General features: G+C 42.9%; 1 protein-coding gene across 1 annotated transcript in view; it reads right to left on the bottom strand.

Moving 5' to 3' along the window:
* STAB1 (stabilin 1) overlaps positions 1-22,921 on the bottom strand; it is a 382,691-nt gene that overhangs the window by 323,068 nt on the left and 36,702 nt on the right. The window contains exons 2-4 of the mRNA XM_040408846.1: positions 14,989-15,125; positions 10,045-10,160; positions 1,069-1,154 (exon numbers count right to left, since the gene is read on the bottom strand). Coding sequence (XP_040264780.1) covers positions 1,069-1,154; positions 10,045-10,160; positions 14,989-15,125 — 339 coding nt within the window. The remainder of the gene's footprint in view (positions 1-1,068; positions 1,155-10,044; positions 10,161-14,988; positions 15,126-22,921) is intronic.

Genomic DNA, 22,921 nt, shown 5'->3' with positions numbered 1-22,921 from the left:
GTCGGATTTTTACAGACTGTCCAGAAATTTCTGGATGGTTGGCAACCCTGGCTAGAGCAAGAAGAATGAATTAAAATTATCAAGTTCTGGACACGTGGAAATCTTTCCCCTTGCTTCATAGTATAATGTTTGTGTAACCGTACCACTTTTATATACTGTTCATAAAATATTTACACATGTATATACAGTATATACATTTCCATATAAAGTGAAGTTGTCCGGCTCCCATGGATTACGGGGGGTCATCTACTAACAGATATAGGCCACTTTTTAGTGTATATCTGTTGCAGATTGCAACACAAAGATTATTTGAACCACAATCTGTGACACTTCCCGAAAATGCCAGGTCTAAGGGTACTTTCACACTAGCGTTGTTAGAATTCGGCAACGGAATTGCCTGCCTGATCCGGTAAGCCATATACAAACAAAAAGATTTTTTTTCTGGATTCGTTAGATGAATCTGGTGAAATACTGGATCCATCTCATCCAGATTACCGGATCCGGTATTTAAATTTTTTTCAAAGAAACCCACTCCTCCTATATCCCAGCACATGCGCAGACCGGAAAACAGTCATTAATACATCTCTATGGAAATCCGGCAAGTGCGGTAATGTTCCGGGATTTTGTCCGGAAAAAATATCGCAGCATGCTGCGGTATATTGTCCGGACAAATACCGTATAAGGGACATCGTGATGCATACTGAACGGATTGCTTTCCATTCAGAATGCATTAGGAAAAAACTGATGTTTTCTTTTTTCCGGTATTGAGACCCTTTACCGAATTTCAATACGGAAATGAATAACGCTAGTGTGAATGTACCCTAAAATATGGGGGCATGACATGGGAGGGAAGGGGCGGGCCAGTAGGCCCGTCTCCTTTATCATTTTCTACGCCTGTTCTAGACGTAGAAAAGAGTCTAAATCTAAGCCAGCAAGGGAGCGGTAGAGGCCAGCTAAAGGGATATCAAGACCGGTGTCTAAAAAGCCGGTCTTAATAGATGACCTCCTACATCTTTATGTTTGTAGGATGCAAGACACTTCCCCACTTTCACAGATGCTGGCACTTACATTACATATACATGTCCCATTGCCTTGCAGGCCGTCCATGCAGGTCCCATGATTGTTGCACGGGTTTGAAGAGCTCCCGGGACATTCTGTTAAAGAGTTACATTAACATGAGTTAGTATAGGCCCACATTTTGTGGCTTGACTTTATGGCTATTAACATAGATTTTTTCCCCTTAGGAATTCATTCAAGAAACCCTCCAGAAAAAAAAAAACTGTCCTGTGTAGTGTTGAGCGAACTTGTGGTTTTAAGTTCAGCATCCAAGGTTCAGGTTACCTAAGAATTCCGTTATGGATTCTACTAACACAGACCATAAGTTATGGCTCGTGGTAGAGGAATCCATAACGGGATCCTTAGATAACCCGAATTTGAAACCACAAGTTTGCTCAACACTAGTCCTGTGTTATACTTAGTGGAGGACCTGTGGGGGTGAAGCATGACTTCTACCTTTGGTGTTATTTGAATCTAAGTCAAGCATCACTCCCTCAGGCCTTGCCATAACAGTGTATGAATTGTTGTACAGGTTCTATACTTTGGCCATGTCTGTACTTGCATTTGTAGCAAACAATCTTGTACAGAAAAGGTCCTTACCGATGCAGAGAGTTCCTGCAGTAGTGACATTATTTTAGTCATATCTCTCAACATTTTGGATGGTCAAAGACAGACATTCAAGGCTCAAAGTGTTAAAAATGCAATTTTTCATGCATTACAATATGGGTAAATTTACAAAATAGCACAAAAATCCTTTGTATATAGAAAAAAGGTCCAAATTGTGTAAATTAATGAAATAATAAAAAATTGGGCGTAATATACAGTTAGCAATGGGGCAGAAAATTTCTGGAACAATATACACTGCTCAAAAAAATAAAGGAAACACAAAAATAACACATCCTAGATCTGAATTAATTAAATATTCTTCTGAAATACTTTGTTCTTTACATAGTTGAATGTGCTGACAACAAAATCACACAAAAATAAAAAAATGGAAATCACATTTTTCAACCCATGGAGGTCTGGATTTGGAGTCACCCTCAAAATTAAAGTGGAAAAACACACTACAGGCTGATCCAACTTTGATGTAATGTCCTTAAAACAAGTCAAAATGAGGCTCAGTAGTGTGTGTGGCCTCCACGTGCCTGTATGACCTCCCTACAACGCCTGTGCATGCTCCTGATGAGGTGGCGGACGGTCTCCTGAGGGATCTCCTCCGAGACCTGGACTAAAGCATCTGCCAACTCCTGGACAGTCTGTGGTGCAATGTGACGTTGGTGGATAGAGCGAGACGTGATGTCCCAGATGTGCTCAATTGGATTCAGGTCTGGGGAACGGGCGGGCCAGTCCACAGCATCAATGCCTTCGTCTTGCAGGAACTGCTGACACACTCCAGCCACATGAGGTCTAGCATTGTCTTGCATTAGGAGGAACCCAGGGCCAACCGCACCAGCATATGGTCTCACAAGGGGTCTGAGGATCTCATCTCGGTACCTAATGGCAGTCAGGCTACCTCTGGCGAGCACATGGAGGGCTGTGCGGCCCTCCAAAGAAATGCCACCCCACACCATTACTGACCCAATGCCAAACTGGTCATGCTGGAGGATGTTGCAGGCAGCAGAACGTTCTCCACGGCGTCTCCAGACTCTGTCACGTCTGTCACATGTGCTCAGTGTGAACCTGCTTTCATCTGTGAAAAGCACAGGGCGCCAGTGGCGAATTTGCCAATCTTGGTGTTCTCTGGCAAATGCCAAACGTCCTGCACGGTGTTGGGCTGTAAGCTCAACCCCCACCTGTGGACGTCGGGCCCTCATATCACCCTCATGGAGTCTGTTTCTGACCGTTTGAGCAGACACGTGCACATTTGTGGCCTGCTGGAGGTCATTTTGCAGGGCTCTGGCAGTGCTCCTCCTGTTCCTCCTTGCACAAAGGCGGAGGTAGCGGTCCTGCTGCTGGGTTGTTGCCCTCCTACGGCCTCCTCCACGTCTCCTGATGTACTGGCCTGTCTCCTGGTAGCGCCTCCATGCTCTGGACACTACGCTGACAGACACAGCAAACCTTCTTGCCACAGCTCGCATTGATGTGCAATCCTGGATAAGCTGCACTACCTGAGCCACTTGTGTGGGATGTAGACTCAGTCTCATACTATCACTAGAGTGAAAGCACCGCCAGCATTCAAAAGTGACCAAAACATCAGCCAGGAAGCATAGGAACGGAGAAGTGGTCTGTGGTCACCACCTGCAGAACCACTCCTTTATTGGGGGTGTCTTGCTAATTGCCTATAATTTCCACCTGTTGTCTATCCCATTTGCACAACAGCATGTGAAATTGATTGTCACTCAGTGTTGCTTCCTAAGTGGACAGTTTGATTTCACAGAGGTGTGATTGACTTGGAGTTACATTGTGTTGTTTAAGTGTTCCCTTTATTTTTTTGAGCAGTGTACTTTTTATCACTATAACGGACTATTTACATCCTAACAAACTGTACCACTGTTCCTTCTCTCCTAGCATTCCCCATCTTTTTCTGCCAACATCAGCCTTGGCACAAGCTTGGTTTCTGGCCTAGGTTCACCCTGAATAACCCCTTCAGTGCAGATCATTGTGCTCATTTTGTCACTTGGTTTCCAGCCAGCCAGGCCATTGGGGTTTCTGAGTGAGATGTGCAGCCCAAAAAGATACAAAGCATGCGGCACTCACCATAAAACTTCTTCTCTTTATTAGTCCATTAAAATATAAGTGGTGTAGGACACGGTACAAGCCAGCATCTGGGTCAGATGGTTCTATATGGAGTGTGGGCCCTAAAAAAAAGTCCCCCAGGACTGTCCTGAAATAATAATTCATGTTACATAGTGCCTAAGGCAGTGGCATAGCTAAAGGTTCATGGGCCCTGATGCAAGAGTTCAGCTTGGGCCCCTCTTCCCCACATAGTCCTCCAGTAGTAATTATTCTCCTGTGTGCCAGTAGAAAAATGCCCCCTGATGTGCACCAGTACGAACAATACTCCCTTATAATGTGTGCCAGTAAAAAAAATGCCCTTTACATACCTCCTTACCTTTCAGATCAGACCCCCGTATCAGACCCTTAGATCAGACCCCCCTATCACACCTCAGATTTAGACCCCCATATCAGACCTCAAATCAGACCACCATATCAGATCAGACCCCCATATCAGACCTCAAATCAGAACCCCATATCAGATCAGACCCCCATATCAGACCTCAAATCAGACCACCATATCAGATCAGAACCCCATATCAGACCTTAAATCAGACTCCCATATCAGATCAGACCCCCATATCATATCCTCATATCAGACCTCAGATCAAACCCCCATATCAGATCCTCAGACCCAAATATCAAACCTCAGATCTGACCCTCATCAGACCTCAATGTTAGACCCCCCATATCAGACCCCCATCGGACCTCAAATCAGACCTGCTTTAGACCTCCATGTCAGGCCCAAAATAAATTAATTAACTTACAGTACCTCTCCTGCTCTGACGCTACCCTGCAGGTCTGTTGTTCATTCCTGCAGTCACACTCCCTGACCTTCTTTAGGCCCGCGCTAAACTGTGACCTGACATCGCAGAGTTAGGTCATGGTGCGCCTACTACGTCCCAACACTGTACGCAGTCAGGACTGTGCAGCGTGGGCCCAGAGAAGACCATGGATAGGAGAGTGTCTATGTAACTAGCTGGGTGGGAGGAGCTATAAACTAGCTGGGAGTTGTTAGGGGCAGTGATAGGGGAGTGTCTATGTAACTAGCTGTGTGGGAGGAGCTATAAACTAGCTGGGAGTTGTTAGGGGCAGTGATAGGGGAGTGTCTATGTAACTAGCTGGGTGGGAGGAGCTATAAACTAGCTGGGAGTTGTTAGGGGCGGTGATAGGAAAGTGTCTATGTAACTAGCTGGGTGGGAGAAGCGTCTATGTAACTAGCTGGGTGGGAGGAGCTATAAACTAGCTGGACATTGTTAGGGGCAGTGATAGGGGAGTGTCTATGTAACTAGCTGGGTGGGAGGAGCTATAAACTAGCTGGGAGTTGTTAGGGGCAGTGATAGGGGAGTGTCTATGTAACTAGCTGGGTGGGAGGAGCTATAAACTAGCTGGGAGTTGTTAGGGGCGGTGATAGGAAAGTGTCTATGTAACTAGCTGGGTGGGAGGAGCGTCTATGTAACTAGCTGGGTGGGAGGAGCTATAAACTAGCTGGACATTGTTAGGGGCAGTGATAGGGGAGTGTCTATGTAACTAGCTGGTGGGAAGAGCTATAAACTAGCTGGGTGTTGTTAGTGGCGGTGCTGGAGCTGTGGCAGAGAAAGAAGTGCATCATGGGTTTGGTTGGATAAAGCAACAGGAAGCGCTACATACATAATTGAGTGATTTGTTGATATGGTGAAAATAGTTCAGGAAAGAGCATATCGATAAAAAAAAAAAGTATAAGGAAGATGTACACGAGGTAAGAAATTACAACATAAGCAAACGCCTATATTTAAAAAAAAAAAGAACACAGTAAGCCTGGAAAATGGTGAACTCAGGCCAGTAACCATCAGGTAAGTAAGCTTCCCAACACAGGTCTGGCCACATGGAGGGATTTCACCAAAGGTCCTCGAAAATGGAAAACCCAATTAAAAGAACAAATGACAGTGATGTGACAGTTTAACATTTACAGCAAAGCAATACACAGTGGCCACATGATTTCTCAGCTCTATTATATTGTAAGAAGGAAATATTGGTAATTTAGAATAATAGGCCCAAAAATACAAAGATAAACAATTAATAATCAGAGCGGCGGTATACCGGTTAGTTGTGCACGGCGGCACCCAATATATAATAAGGGGAATGCTCGGCGGCACCCAGGAATAAACCGTACTCCTACCACTCAGTAGTCTGCGTCCAGGGTGCAGAAAGCGTCCAGATGATGTCACGTTGGTTGACTCCTATGAAGGCGCTATTCTGCTGTAGGGATGGCGGGGTGCAGCTATGGCCCTGGTTTGCCCTATAAACGTGGTCTGCGGCTTGCCCTGATACTAGTGGGGGATAGCAGCCTAACCACAGGGCACTCGTCCTTAAAAGGGCGACCCCGTCCGGAACCTTGCCCTGTCGCCTGGCCCTGAATTGCCCTACTCTAGTCCCGCTCCCTACATGCACATTTCAGCAAGATAGCATCATCAGGGGAGATGTATAGGACTCTAAAGGCTTTTAAAGATCAGTGATGCTAAATGATAATTTCATCACTGATCATAGGTGGACCAAAAGTAATTAATTTATCCAGCAGGGCCCTCTCGGACTTGGAGATGACGGTCCTGAGTAAAGGCCTCTCATTTGTCCCGTCACGTGGTTTTGACCTGTTCACATGGACGAAAGATGTGCAGCTATTTATTCGTAAATTACGCTGGCACAAATTGTTCAAGAATAATGACAAACGTAAGTGTAGAGAGTTAGGAATTCCACCCGATCTATTACCAGATGTCCAACTGCTACACAGTTTGGCGGAGGACAGGTCAAAACCAGAAGGTGAGGGTCCCTTCACTACACTAACCAACAAAAGTAGAAGGATGCCCCCCCTGATGGATGTATCATGTGTGGATGTTTTCTCTCAGTTGGTACTGGAGGACCTGTCTACACTGTGCCCATCACGTCAGACTCCGAACTGTACAAGGGAGGAACGGATGGCCATCAAATCACTGAAAGATGACTCTACATGCATTATCAAACCTTCTGATAAAGGAGGTAATGTGGTGGTTATGAATCGGTTGGATTACGAAATTATGTGTCATCAAATCCTGAAGGACAAAGACAGCTATGCTGTCTTGCCCTCGAACCCAACCGACTCATACCTGACTGAATTGAAAAAGATCCTTACAGAAGCTAGGAATGACCGCCTGATCAGTGATGTTGAATATGACTTCCTCTTCCCTAAATTTCCCATCATGGCGACATTCTACAGCCTTCCCAAGGTGCATAAAGGGACCAAACCACTGAAAGGTAGACCGATAGTGTCTGGAATAGGAAGTATCTGTCAGAACCTGGGCATCTATATAGATAAAATTCTTATGCCATTTGTCATTTCACTTCCCTCCTACACAAGGGATACAACAGATCTGCTCAAGAGACTAGAAGGTATTACCATAGATGCAGATTCGTGGCTGGCCAGCATAGACGTGGAGGCGCTGTATTCGTCGATTCCCCATGAGGCAGGCCTAGGGGCGGTACAACATTTTTTGAGTATGAGGGGACAGCAGTATACTCAACACAATATCTTTGTTTTGAGACTGCTGCGATTTCTCCTCACCCATAATGTTTTCCTCTACAGTGGAAGGATTTACCACCAGCTCAGGGGCACGGCAATGGGATGCTCATGTGCGCCATCCTATGCCAATCTGTTCCTGGGCTGGTGGGAATCCACCACTGCTTTTTCTGAGGAGGGGTCGTCGAGTACCGGGAACATTTTATTATGGGCCCGGTACATCGACGACATCTTCATTATCTGGAATAACTCCAAGGAGGCTTTTACCGAGTTTGTTGGTGGGTTGAACTGTAACTCTGTGGGCCTGAGATTCACCCACGAAATAGAATGGAGGTCATTACCATTCCTAGATGTATGTATATCCAGGGGTGAATCGGATGAGATACAGACCACGATTTATAGGAAACCCACATCCACCAACTCGGTACTCCACTGGACCAGTGGACACCCCACACCGTTGAAAAAGGGTATCCCAGGTGGACAGTATCTGCGCCTGCGTCGCAATTGTTCTAATCACAATGAATTTGTTAGGCAGGCAAGAGACCTTAGACAGAGGTTTCTTTCTAGAGGTTATCCGGACAAGGTGCTGCGACAGGGCTACCAAAAAGCCATGGCAGTACCCCGCATTAATCTCCTGTCACCTAAAGAAAAAACAGATGGAGACCATAAAATTCGCCTAATCGGGACGTTCGACAATATGTCACACAGTGTTAGACAAATACTACAGAAGCATTGGCCCATTCTTCTGATGGACCCAGACATCCGGGACAGTGTCCATGACTACCCGCAGATCACGTTCAGGAGGGGGCAAAGTTTGAGGGATGTTCTAGTCCACAGCCACCTCCAGCCTGTACCGGCAAAGGGGTACCTGGTTAGACCGTAGACCTCTGGGTTGCTTCAGATGTGGTAGTGACTGTGTGGCATGTGGCACCCTCAAACCGAGCAAGACTTTTGAGAGTACAAACCTACAACGCTCCTTTGAAATACGCGACTTCATTAATTGCCGCAGCAGCGGTGTAATATACAAATTAACATGCACGTGTAAAATGGAGTATGTGGGGAAAACTAAAAGGGAGCTGCGTAGACGTATAGGGGAACATTTGGGAGATATAGCGAACAAGAGAGACACAGCAGTCTCGAGGCATATACATGAAGCCCACAATGGGAATCCCAAATGTTTGAGAGCCACAGGGATCGAACTGGTTAAACAACCAGTAAGAGGAGGTGATTGGGATCGTTTACTATTACAGCATGAGACCAGATGGATTTTTAGGTTGCGGACAGTTTCACCTTCCGGACTGAACGAACAACTCAACTTTAGCTGCTTTGTCTGAGCATCCCAACCACCCCCTCAAAATATGAACCCCCAAACGAACGTCTCTGATTAACGTTTCTTTTATATATATAAAAATAGAAATGGACTAGGTGAATTTTACCCTAATCATGCTTCATGAGCTCTGTGAAGCGCGTACTATCATGAGCCCTGTGAAGCGTGTACTATTATAATCATTATCAATCATCGTGGTACACGCACACCGAGGCTACTGGATCAGCATTATAAATTTTATGTAGTAACATCTGTCTGTATTTACCTAACTGCTCGATTCTCATGGATCTGAGTCTTGAACTCCAGTCCCCTTATCCTTGTATCATTTAACCCGTGATCAATATGCCGTAAATGCCTTCTTATCTACGAGGTCTATATCACTAGACCGACCAGCGACTGGTTGCTGGGGACGCGCCCAGCTCCATGGCAACCAATCCTAGCTGACCGCCCTGTTACCCACAGGACGAGAGGACGCGCTCACGTCATCTAGTCCGAGCGGCGCCCCACGTGACCACCGTTGAGCGGGACCAGAGCGCATGCGCGGCCGATATGACACACGAGTCTGATTCCCAGCCTTCGCGCATGCGCATGGGTCTGAGCCACGTCAGACGCATTGAATCAATGACGCGGCACGCTAGACAGGTGAGAGCCGTATCTGGCGTTTAAATTCTGGCGGCAAGAGAGCGCGGGTGCGATTTACTGCCCGTGGCTTATCTAAGGATGCCCGTTTCTATGGTGGAGCATTACCTAGTACTCCACAAAAAGTCCACCTATGATCAGTGATGAAATTATCATTTAGCATCACTGATCTTTAAAAGCCTTCAGAGTCCTATACATCTCCCCTGATGATGCTATCTTGCTGAAATGTGCATGTAGGGAGCGGGACTAGAGTAGGGCAATTCAGGGCCAGGCGACAGGGCAAGGTTCCGGACGGGGTCGCCCTTTTAAGGACGAGTGCCCTGTGGTTAGGCTGCTATCCCCCACTAGTATCAGGGCAAGCCACAGACCACGTTTATAGGGCAAACCAGGGCCATAGCTGCACCCCGCCATCCCTACAGCAGAATAGCGCCTTCATAGGAGTCAACCAACGTGACATCATCTGGACGCTTTCTGCACCCTGGACGCAGACTACTGAGTGGTAGGAGTACGGTTTATTCCTGGGTGCCGCCGAGCATTCCCCTTATTATATATTGGGTGCCGCCGTGCACAACTAACCGGTATACCGCCGCTCTGATTATTAATTGTTTATCTTTGTATTTTTGGGCCTATTATTCTAAATTATCTTTATTAAAAGTTATGTATTTAAATGTAATCAACAAATCACTAATTCCGTTATTCATGCTATTAGATTCATAGTGATTCATATCATAGGACTTTGTCCATATTTTGAATTCTCTAAGGAAATATTGGTACATACCAGTACATGCAGTGCCCCAGAATCCTTTGCAGCATTTAGGTTCTATACTCAGAGTCTGACATGTGTGACTACAGCCTTGCATTGATAGGACCACTCCTCCCATATTCACTGTATAGCTATAAAACCCAAGCAGAGATAGTTTACATGAAATAGTTGTAACCTAGATAACTGCATATTAACGAGCATTTTAAAGACAAAAATAAAGAATTATACCAAAGATTGTTATGTGATACTTCTATACAGAATATTTCACATTCTATTCAGCTTTTCAGAGCCATCTTAGTTTAACAGATGCTGGTTTCCCAACGGTGAAAACCCCTAACTTATAGGGCATCTCTCAGCAGATTTGTACCTATGACACTGGCTGACCTGTTACATGTGCTCTTAGCAGCTGAAGGTGCAGTGTCCCACTACAGTTGCAAGAAAAAGTATGTGAACCCTTTGGAATGAAATGGATTTCTGTACAAATTGGTCATAAAATGTGATCTGATCTTCATCTAAGTCACAACAATAGACAATCACAGTCTGCTTAAACTAATAACACAAAGAATTAAATGTTACCATGTTTTTATTGAACACACCATGTAAACATTCACAGTGCAGATGGAAAAAGTATGTGAACCCTTGGATTTAATAACTGGTTGAACCTCCTTTGGCAGCAATAACGTCAACCAAATGTTTCCTGTAGTTGCAGATCAGACGTGCACAACGGTCAGGAGTAATTCTTGACCATTCCTCTTTGCAGAACTGTTTCAGTTCAGTAATATTCTTGATGTCTGGTGTGAATCGCTTTCTTGAGTTCATGCCACAGCATCTCAATCGGGTTGAGGTCAGGATTCTGACTGGGCCACTCCAGAAGGCGTATTTTCTTCTGTTTAAGCCATTCTGTTGTTTATTTACTTCTATGCTCTGGGTCGTTGTCCTGTTGCAACACCCATCTTCTGTTGCGCTTCAGCTGGTGGACAGATGGCCTAAAGTTCTCCTGCAAAATGTCTTGATAAACTTGGGAATTAATTTTTCCTTCGATGATAGCAATTCGTCCAGGCCCTGACGCAGCAAAGCAGCCCCAAACCATGATGCCCCCACCACCATACTTCACAGTTGGGATGAGGTTTTGATGTTGGTGTGCTGTGCCTCTTTTTCTCCACACATAGTGTTGTGTGTTTCTTACAAACAACTCAACTTTGGTTTCCTCTGTCCACAGAATATTTTGCCAGTACTGCTGTGGAACATCCAGGTGCTCTTGTGCAAACTGTAAACATGCAGCATTGTTTTGTTTGGACAGCAGTGGCTTCTTCTGTGGTATCCTCCCATGAAATCCATTCTTGTTTAGTGTTTTACGTATCGTAGATTCACTAACCGGGATGTTAGCATATGCCAGAGACTTTTGTAAGTCTTTAGCTGACACTGTAGGATTCTTCTTCACCTCATTGAGCAGTCTGCGCTGTGCTCTTGCAGTCATCTTTACAGGACGGACACTCCTATGGAGAGTAGCAGCAGTGCTGAACTTTCTCCATTTATAGACAATTTGTCTTACCTTGGACTGATGAACAGCAAGGCTTTTGGAGATACTTTTATAACCCTTTCCAGCTGTGATTGACGGGACTAGACAGTGTAAATGTAATCACATCTGCCAGCAGCACTGCTGCTACTCCACCAGCTTTATGCAAGTCAGCAATTCTAAATTGTAGGTCTTCTGAGAGCTTTTTTGTGCGAGGCATCATTCACATCAGGCAATGCTTCTTGTGAAAAGGAAACCCAGAACTGGTGTGTGTTTTTTATAGGGCAGGGCAGCTGTAACCAACACCTCCAATCTCATCTCATTGATTGGACTCCAGTTGGCTGACACCTCACTGCAATTAGCTCTTGGAGATGTCATTAGTCTAAGGGTTCACATACATTTTCCACCTGCACTGTGAATGTTTACATGGTGTGTTCAATAAAAACATGGTAACATTTAATTCTTTGTGTGTTATTAGTTTAAGCAGACTGTGATTGTCTATTGTTGTGACTTAGATGAAGATCAGATCACATTTTCTGACCAATTTGTACAGAAATCCATATCATTCCAAAGGGTTCACATACTTTTTCTTGCAACTGTATGTGTTATATGTGGGCACTCTAAACTTTTGATATATGTGTATTTATAATGTATTGTGGTATCAAGCTGTAATTCCTGTTACCAGGCTGTTAGAGGTTCATTACATCTATTCGCCCCTAGGTGGTGCTGGCATCACTTATATATACAGTATATATAGCTGGGGTATCCTAATAGAGGGAGGAGAGGTTGGGAGTTGAGTGGAGTAGTTGAGAGTTGAGTAAGTTACTGGAGGAGCAGAACAGGCCTAGTCCACAATGTAGCTGCTATTTTAGCCCCTTGGCCCTGATCAAGCTAAGGGAGCATAGAGAACAGTATTACAGCAGCACAGCACGGACCAGCGAGTCTACGTCTGGATATAGAGAAAGTCTAGTGGAGGTTAGAGCTAAATTAGCCAATGGACTTCACAAGCACCAGTGACCAGGAGGAACCAAAAAGTACCTGGACACAGCCGGATGATTAATGCGCAAAGTTATCCTTTACCACATGCCTCTATGGATATAGTGGACCGTAATTCTTCAGTGAGCATCTTTTCTAAAGAATGGAGCAGAAGACTGATGCCTTACGTGTGGATTGCTACTGACCAGTAAGAGTTATTACATTCAGTACCTGAGTGCTAGAGAGTGGACAAGATATAGACAGATATAGAAAGAAGGAAAACTCCTACAATTGCCTAGCCTGTTATGAGGAATACAGCTAAACCAATATTTGGATTATTGCTTTGCCATATACATGAACTGTACTGACTACCTGAAGACAAGTGATCTAGTAAAAGTTCTGTTATTTACTACAATTGACTCCTCATCCTTTCTACCACCTTCATTTGCAACTAACGGTGCTGGCGTCACGAACACCAGGGACCCTGCCTCCAAGGCACCCAAAACACCTACTCCACCAAGGGCACCTCAACCACCATCTGGCGGGAGTCCCTGGACAAATAGAGAGTGCCCCGAGGGATTTTGTGCCGTCTTTCCCTTCACTGCACGCTGACCCAGGGAGGCTCTGCTAACCGTGAGTACAAACTACTACTAACTCCATCGGCCCACCGTAGCTCATGTGTTGCCCCTGCGGACCCGGTCGCTGCAAAGGCATCTGTGTTGGTCCCATGTACATATGTGCCCGCATTTCTGAGAAAAATTATGTTTTAATATATGCAAATTAACCTCAAGGAGCACCGGGGGCGTTACCGTTACACCTAGAGGCTCTGCTCTCTCTACAACTGCCGCACCCCCTGCACTCTGATTGATAGGGCCAGGCAGATGTGATTACATTTACACTGTCTAGTCCCGTCAATCACAGTGCAGAGGTCACAGCAGTTGCAGAGAGTGAGAGCAGAACCTCTAGGAGTACTTTCACACTTGCGTTGTTTGATTCCGGCAGGCAGTTCCATTGCCTGAACTGCCTGCCTGATTAGGCAAACTGTATAAAAACGCATGTCATTTTTTCTGACTGATCGGGCATTTTTTAGACTTATCAGGATCCCCATGCAGGATCCCTTAAAGTCTGAAAAATGCCTGATCAGTCTGAAAAATGCATTGCAATACTGGATCAGTTTTTCCGGTGTCAGGGTACTTTCACACTAGCGTTTTTCTTTTCCGGCATAGAGTTCCGTCCTAGGGGCTCTATACCGGAAAAGAACTGATCAGTTTTATCCCCATGCATTCTGAATGGAGAGCAACCCGTTCAGGATGGATCAGGATGTCTTCAGTTCAGTCATTTTGACTGATCAGGACAGAGATAATACCGCAGCATGCTACGGTTTTATCTCCGGCCAAAAAAACTGAATGCATTAGGATAAAACTGATCCGTTCTTTTCCGGTATAGAGCCCCTAGGACGGAACTCTATGCCGGAAAAGAAAAAAACACTAGTGTGAAAGTACCCTAACAGCAACGCCCCCATTGCTCTTAGAGGCTCATTTGCATATATTAAAACATAATTTTTCTCAGCAGTGCGGGAACATATGTACATGGAACCAACACAGATGTCTTCAGCAGCCAGTGTCATAGGGACAAATCTGCTGATGGATGCCATTTAACATTTTCTGTTGACAGCCTGCCCTGTACCATATTGTGATACATACAACTTTTTTAACATTTTTTATTTAGTTTTCTGTGAGGACACGATAAACAAAAAATACTATTTCTGACATTTTTTTGCAGGTTCACTGTACAGGATAAATAACATGTTGATTTCACAGTTTGTGTTGTTATAAACATGGGGATATCCAAAATTTTCAAAAAACTTTACTGGTTGTTTGTTAAACTTTTTTTTTTTCTCAGTGAAAAACTCAATCAAGTGTTTGGCTGAAATAATACAATTTAATGCTTCTGTATTATGGCTGTCAGCAAAAACAGACAGGCATCCTATTACACCCTGCTTTTGGTGGGGGGTTTAGAGATGGCAGACTTAGGGACCCTCGTTAGGCATGCGAATGCCATAGAAACCCATTGGTGACACTTGCGACAGCTAAGGGCAGCAAATGGTTCATCACCTTCCAGACCAACAAGGATCAAAATCCTTGGTGATTCGACCTACAGCGCTGGACCGGAACTTTAGCAGGTCCGTTCAGCTTCTTTCTTTGTTGTATAAGCCTGGCTGCTCCTCTGCTCATTCAAAGTGTTGGTCAGCAGCTCTGTTAATGTTATATTCAGTAAATCTGCTTCAACTCCCTTTCACTCTGATACGAGAAAAGGGTAAGGCAACTGGTTATAAGATATCCAACAAGAGTCCAATGCGTGGAACTCGCTCGTGTGAAAGGGGCCTAATGGACACAAAAGACTGGGAACCAATAAAAGTTTTCTAATATTTATAGTAGATTTAGTAAAAATTGCACTAAAATTCTTACCTGCATCCAGCCTTTCCTCTTCCATATGTTTTTTTCATCGAACCTTTAGGACATGAGTACTTCACAGATACAGCACATGACATGCAATCGGATTCAGCTATTAGTATTTTCCTATCATCACAACGTTTACTTTTCAGCTGTAAAAAGAAATTGGAAAAGATACCATATATTAACTCTATGGATAAACGGCAACACGTGTCACGTGACAAAAAAGTGTGAAGCTACTTTTTGTCGCAGAAAAGTTGCGTAACATTTTCTGTAATGTCAAAGGTGTCGCACAAAAATTAAACTTGGATGGATTTTTTTGCAACTGTCACATCACAGCTGCAGCATGTTGCTGTTGGAAACCATTGACTATCAAAAAATGTTGCACAACACATGTTCACCAATCAGTCAAACTTTTAAAACCACTGACAAAGTGAATAAGAAAATTACATTGTTATAATATTAGTTTAACAAGGGAACCAGTCAAGGAGTGGGATATATATTAATATATTATTTTGTGTAAACAAAAAGGCGTTTGTAAGGCTAGTCTTACATCTGCGTTAAGCGGCTCCTTGGCATATTTGCTAGGTTGCGGCCGGACCTCTGCTGGACGGAATTCCAGCAGCGCACGGCAATGATCGATCCGGCAGGCTGTTCCCAGCCGGTACAGCCTGCTGGATCTGCTTAAACGCAGATGTGAAACAAAACCCAACTTTTTTTTTTTTCACCTTTTTTCCCCCCAACTTTTTTCCATATTCCACTGGAGGGCTTGCGATCCTTTGATCACCCATATAGACTGCAATATTTCTATATTATGTCAGTTATTGAAATAAGGCAGGGGCAAGTCGCATCCATACTTGGCAGGCCGGGCCCATTGTTATTCCTCAATCTACCAGGGAGTCAATGGGGTGAGGGAGGAAGCTTCCTCCTTCTCTCTAACCACTTAGATGTCATGGTCAAAAATGATGATTTTTTTCTTTTATTTTTTTTCTTACAAAGTCTCTTATTCCACTAACTTGTGACAAAAAATTAAAACTTCCATGAACTCACTATGCCCATCACGAAATACCTTGGGGTGTCTTCTTTCCAAAATGGGGTCACTTGTGGGGTATATCTCGGCAAAAGACAACTTTTCCCATTTTTTTATACAAAGTTGGCATTTGACCGAGATATTTATCTCACCCAGCATCGGTATATGTAAAAGGACACCACAAAACACATTTCCCAACTTCTCCTGAGTACGGCGATACCACATGTGTGACACTTTTTTGCAGCCTAGGTGGGCAAAGGGGCCCACATTCCAAAGAGCACCTTTAGGATTTCACCGGCCATTTTTTTACACATTTTGATTTCAAACTACTTCCCACACATTAGGGCCCCTAAAATGCCAGGGCAGTATAACTACCCCACAAGTGACCCCATTTTGGAAAGAAGACACCCCAAGGTATTTCGTGATGGGCCTAGTGAGTTCATGGAATTTTTAATTTTTTGTCACAAGTTAGTGGAATATGAGACTTTGTAAGGTAAAAAAATAAAAATAAATAAATAAATAATCATTTTCCGCTAACTTGTGACAAAAAATAAAAAGTTCTATGAACTCACTATGCCCATCAGCGAATACCTTAGGGTGTCTACTTTCCGAAATGGGGTTATTTGTGGGGTTTTTCTACTGTCTGGGCATTGTAGAACCTCAGGAAACATGACAGGTGCTCAGAAAGTCAGAGCTGCTTCAAAAAGCGGAAATTCACATTTTTGTACCATAGTTTGCAAACGCTATAACTTTTACCCCCAAATTATTTTTTTTTACCCAAACTTTTTATTTTTATCAAAAGACATGTAGAACAATAAATTTAGAGAAAAATTTATATATGTCGTTTTTTTAAAAAAAATTTACAACTGAAAGTGAAAATTTTCATTTTTTTGCAAAAATTTTGTTAAATTTCAATTAATAACAAAAAAAAGTTAAACTGTCAGCAGCAATGAAATACCACCAAATGAAAGCTCTATTAGTGAGAAAAAAAGTAGGAAAAATTCATGTAAGTTGCATGACCGAGCAATAAACGGTGAAAGTAGTGTAGTGCAGAATTGTAAAAAGTGGCCTTGTCATTAAGGGTGTTTAAGCTAGGGAGGCTGAGGTGGTTAATTGCTGTATGGTTTTCCCTACATATAGTTTGGGGCATCTGCACTTGATGATATAAATAACGCCTGTTGTTTTGCAATTTATATATTCTCTAATTTGGTACTTTTTGTTGTCTACCGGATTGACAAAATCTTTCTTTGGTACCATTTTATGGCAAAAATGCAGTCTCCACAGGGATATGACCCTGTCGTAGTTAGCTATGTGGTTATAACTTCTTTCTGATTAGATTGGAAATGGCTATGAACCAAATTTTCTTTTAGGTTTTTCCCCCTTCTGTATGTGATGGTGAGATAGGGAGAAATTACTTCTCTCAGCTCATCATCCATCAAGATGTTTCAAACTTTCTCATGTTGAACGTCATACGTTCCAATGCAGCGTATCGTCTTTTTATTCTCATTTTCCCTCATTTGTTTTCTGTCCTGTAATAAGGTAGTCCTTCTCATATTTTTGGCTCGGGTATATGCCTTATGGAGTACTTTTTTCAGGTACCCTCTTGCTCTAAATCTCTCATACAGGAGCCTACATTCTCACTCAAAGGCCTCTTCAGTTGAACAATTTCGTCTTGCCCGTAAGTATTGACCTACTGGGATACCTTTTTTAAGGGTCATTGGGTGGTAGCTCTCCCAATGTAGGAGGCTATTTGTTGAGGTTATTTTCCTGTAGACCTCTGTGTTGACTCTCCCGTCAGGCTCCAGGGAAATCCTTAGGTCTAGGAAATTTAAATACTCTTTGTGCATTTCGGCAGTAAATTTAAGACCTACTTGATTATCATTTAGTGTGTCAACAAATTGTAAAAAGTGTTTCTCTGTGCTCTCCCAAAAATCTAAATATCATCAATATAAACTCCCCAAAATAAAATGTGCTTAGTGAAGTTTACGTGTTGTAAACCGTTCTCTCTTCCCACCACCCTAAAAATAAATTAGCAAAACTTGGTGCAAAAATCGTGACAATTGCTGTCCCAGTGATCTGCAAATAATATTTCCCGTTAAACGTGAAATAATTATGTGTAAAGAGTGACAACACAAACTCATTGTGGTCAAAACATAGGGTGCCTTTGGTGCTTAAGAAGTATTTAACTGCTTTCATTCCCAGATGATGTTGTATACTGGTGTACAGTGCCTCTACATCGAGGTTAGCAATTAATGTGGTTGCATTGACCTGCAGCTAGTACTATGGGTATAAGAAACAAAGGTGTATGTGAAGTAGCATTTAGCGCAGGGACAGAAGCTTAGTGAGCTTGTAGCAGACGCTACTAGGAGTCGCTGCATCCCTGTCTTCGGTATAATACATTGTGAAGTGAAACAGTGTTGCAACATTGATATACACTCACCTAAAGAATTATTAGGAACACCTGTTCTATTTCTCATTAATGCAATTATCTAGTCAACCAATCACATGGCAGTTGCTTCAATGCATTTAGGGGTGTGGTCCTGGTCAAGACAATCTCCTGAACTCCAAACTGAATGTCAGAATGGGAAAGAAAGGTGATTTAAGCAATTTTGAGCGTGGCATGGTTGTTGGTGCCAGACGGGCCGGTCTGAGTATTTCACAATCTGCTCAGTTACTGGGATTTTCACGCACGACCATTTCTAGGGTTTACAAAGAATGGTGTGAAAAGAGAAAAACATCCAGTATGCGGCAGTCCTGTGGGCAAAAATGCCTTGTGGATGCTAGAGGTCAGAGGAGAATGGGCCGACTAATTCAAGCTGATAGAAGAGCAACGTTGACTGAAATAACCACTCGTTACAACCGAGGTATGCAGCAAAGCATTTGTGAAGTCACAACACGCACAACCTTGAGGCGGATGGGCTACAACAGCAGAAGACCCCACCCGGTACCACTCATCTCCACTACAAATAGGAAAAAGAGGCTACAATTTGCACGAGCTCACCAAAATTGGACTGTTGAAGACTGGAAAAATGTTGCCTGGTCTGATGAGTCTTGATTTCTGTTGAGACATTCAAATGGTAGAGTCTGAATTTGGCGTAAACAGAATGAGAACATGTATCCTTCCATCCTCTGATGGCTACTTCCAGCAGGATAATGCACCATGTCACAAAGCTCTAATCATTTCAAATTGGTTTCTTGAACATGACAATGAGTTCACTGTACTAAAATGGCCCCCACAGTCACCAGATCTCAACCCAATAGAGCATCTTTGGGATGTGGTGGAACGGGAGCTTCGTGCCCTGGATGTGCATCTCTCAAATCTCCATCAACTGCAAGATGCTATCCTATCAATATGGGCCAACATTTCTAAAGAATGCTATCAGCACCTTGTTGAATCAATGCCACGTAGAATTAAGGCAGTTCTGAAGGCAAAAGGGGGTCCAACACCGTATTAGTATGGTGTTCCTAATAATTCTTTAGGTGAGTATATAACAAAGTATCCTCAGACATAGCTGACAATTTTAACAGTTTTATTAGTCAGTAGACGATTAACATGTAGCAAATTGTTTTAAATTAAACAATAGCACATGGTATATAAAAAAGGCTTAGTTGGTCTCATGGACCATTTAAAAATAATCTAGAACACCAAACATAACACACCTGCTCCCCATTCACACCTGAGACCTTGCAACACCGAGTCACATGACACCGGGGACGGAAAATGGCTAATTTGGCAATTTTCACTTAGGGGTGTATTCACTTTTGTTCCCAGCAGTTTAGACATTAATGGCTGTGTGTTGAGTTATTTTGGGGGCACAAAATAGGGTATATACAGTGTTATACAAGCTGTACACTGACTACTTTACATTGTATCAAAGTGTCAGATCTTCAGTATTGTCCCATGAAAAGATAGAATAAAATATTTACAAAAATGTGAGGGGTGTACTCACTTTTGTGACATACTGTATATTTAATGTATAGCACCTCAACAGCCTATGTTCATATCAAATAAACGTGATACATTATTAAAGAAACTATCCTCTAGGTATAGAGGAAAGCTAGCTAGTATCCTCTTTTCCCCAGGACCTACCCTCTCAAAGTTGCTGCAGGGAGTTGGGACCCCCATATTGAATCATCTGTTAGCATCTTGCTGCTGTGTGAGCAGGTAATATTTGAATGTATCCGTACGGTAAGCCCCCAAAATAAATTTTACTGGTGGGCCCTAGGCACCCCAGTCTGACACTGGTTGGGGGGTGCTTCCCCTCTCTATACTGCATAAACAGCCCCCCAGAAAATACTAGTACCCCATAGATAGTCCGCCCTTCAATATTAGCACATAGCACCTTAAAAAAGAACTGTGCCCAGCAAATATTGTCCCCGACACTAATAGTGTAAACATAATGTCCCCCAAAATAATTGTGCTAAGCTGATACTATGCCAGGGTGCCCCCCCACATACAATAATAGTGCTCCCAAAAGTCGCCCCAGTAGTAACAATTCTGTGCTAGAGTGCACTTAGTAGTAATAGTGCCCCTACAGTGCCCCCAACAATACTAATGTCCAATAACAATAATCTATATCAAGATTGTTTAACTCTATATGCGCCCTACAAATAGCCATTCATCACCAGCTATTTATTAGCAGCCACGTAACCAACTGGCGCCCTTCTTATTTATGTGTGTGTGTGTGTATATATATATGTATATGTTTACATTTTTAATTTAATATTCTACAATTGATAGTTGTTTATGTTTATAATTATGTTGTTTATTAATATTATATTATATATTTTTTTTTTATCAACATCATGGTATTCACGTATATATGTATCCATTCATCCATTTATATCTACATCCAAATCTAAGCTTGACGGCCATACTATTATTACTACTATTATTATTACTATTATCCCTTTTTATATAATTTGTATGTACATGTTTTTTAGACTTGAAAAAGGGGTCCACAGTACCCCGAAACGCGTTGTCACGATAACAAAAACAATTAAAAAAACCTATTGGTTTGAAACAAACTCTGGTTGTGTTTTGCGCCTATGGTCCACCCTCCACTCGACCCCAGAGTCCAGTGGATACATACTTCATACAATAACAATAATGTGAGGGGTGTACTCACTTTTGTGACATACTGTATATATGTAGTGCAGTAAGTCTATTGTTTTATGTGCAACTTGTGCAGGGGGAGGGAGACTAGGGGCCCACCTTGCTCAGGGGCCCACTGGGGGATTCAACTGAGCCTGCCCGCAAGATGGGGTGTTGAGAAGTTGGGGACGATGATGAAAAGTAGGAAACTAAAATGTCTGTCAAACACTGCAGAGATGAGACACGGCTGAAAGCAATCATCATGGCAATTTGGTGTGAAAAGATGAGGAAAGAGAACACCTACATCAGAGGAGACGTCACTGGATGTTGTGGTGCTGTATTACCCTGTAAATTTTGTAGTGATATATGTAATGTAGAGAGAGAAGAGGTTAGGTTGAAAATTTGGCATAGGGATTGGGGGGCGGGGGAGTGGTCACCGTTTCAATTTTTGCCTCAGGCAGCAGAAAGGCTAAGAGCACCCCTGTGTTTGCCTATGTGTTTTCAGACATGGCGACATGCATCTGTGCGCTTGTTTCATTTTACAGGATGTGCTGACTATCCACTGCTTTGCCAAAAATAAATATGTCTTACGCAGTGTACACTGCTTGCTAGAAAAATAAACTTACCATACACTACACACTATTTGAAGACATTATAAACTTACTATTATACTTTACACTGCTTGCTAAAAATATAAGCATCCTATACAGTATACAATACTTAGGCTACTTTCACATCTGCGCTTTCCCTTTCCGCTATTGAAATCAGTCATAGGATCTCAATAGCGGGGAAAAACACTTCCATTTTGTCCCCATTCATTGTCATAAGGGACAAAACTAAACTGAGTGGAACGGAGTGCACCAGAATGCATTCCGTTACATTTGGTTGCATCCCCATCGTGGACAGAATAACTCTGCAAGCATTATAAACTTCCTACACAGTATACACTGCTTGCTGGAAATATAAACTTCCTAAACAGTATACACTGCTTACTGAAAATATAAACTTCCTATACAGTATACACTGCTTACGGAAAATATAAACTTCCTATACAGTATACACTGCTTACTGAAAATATAAACTTCCTATACAGTATACACTGCTTACTGAAAATATAAACTTCCTATACAGTATACACTGCTTATTGAAAATATAAACTTCCTATACAGTATACACTGCTTATTGAAAATATAAACTTCCTATACAGTATACACTGCTTACTGAAAATATAAACTTCCTATACAGTATACACTGCTTACTCAAAAAAATAAAGGGAGCACAAAAATAACACATCCTAGATCTGAATTAATTAAATATTTTTCTGAAATACTTTGTTCTTTACATAGTTGAATGTGCTGACAACAAAATCACACAAAAAAAAAAAAATGGAAATCAAATTTTTTAACCCATGGAGGTCTGGATTTGGAGTCACACTCAAAATTAAAGTGGAAAAACACACTACAGGCTGATCCAACTTTGATGTAATGTCCTTAAAACAAGTCAAAATGAGGCTCAGTAGTGTGTGTGGCCTCCACGTGCCTGTATGACCTCCCTACAACGCTTGTGCATGCTCCTGATGAGGTGGCGGATGGTCTCCTGAGGGATCTCCTCCCAGACCTGGACTAAAGCATCTGCCAACTCCTGGACAGTCTGTGGTGCAACGTGACGTTGGTGGATAGAGCGAGACATAATGTCCCAGATGTGCTCAATTGGATTCAGGTCTGGGGAACGGTGTCACAACCAGACAGCTGAGAAGCTCTGACAGAAGCCTTTCAGAACCTCCTCCTTGAGTTTTCTTTGTTTTGTTTTTAGTTCCTCATTCC

This window comes from Bufo bufo, chromosome 9 (assembly GCF_905171765.1).
Source record: "Bufo bufo chromosome 9, aBufBuf1.1, whole genome shotgun sequence".
Taxonomy (NCBI): Eukaryota; Metazoa; Chordata; class Amphibia; order Anura; family Bufonidae; genus Bufo; species Bufo bufo.
This window is presented reverse-complemented; position numbering and strand designations above follow the sequence as displayed.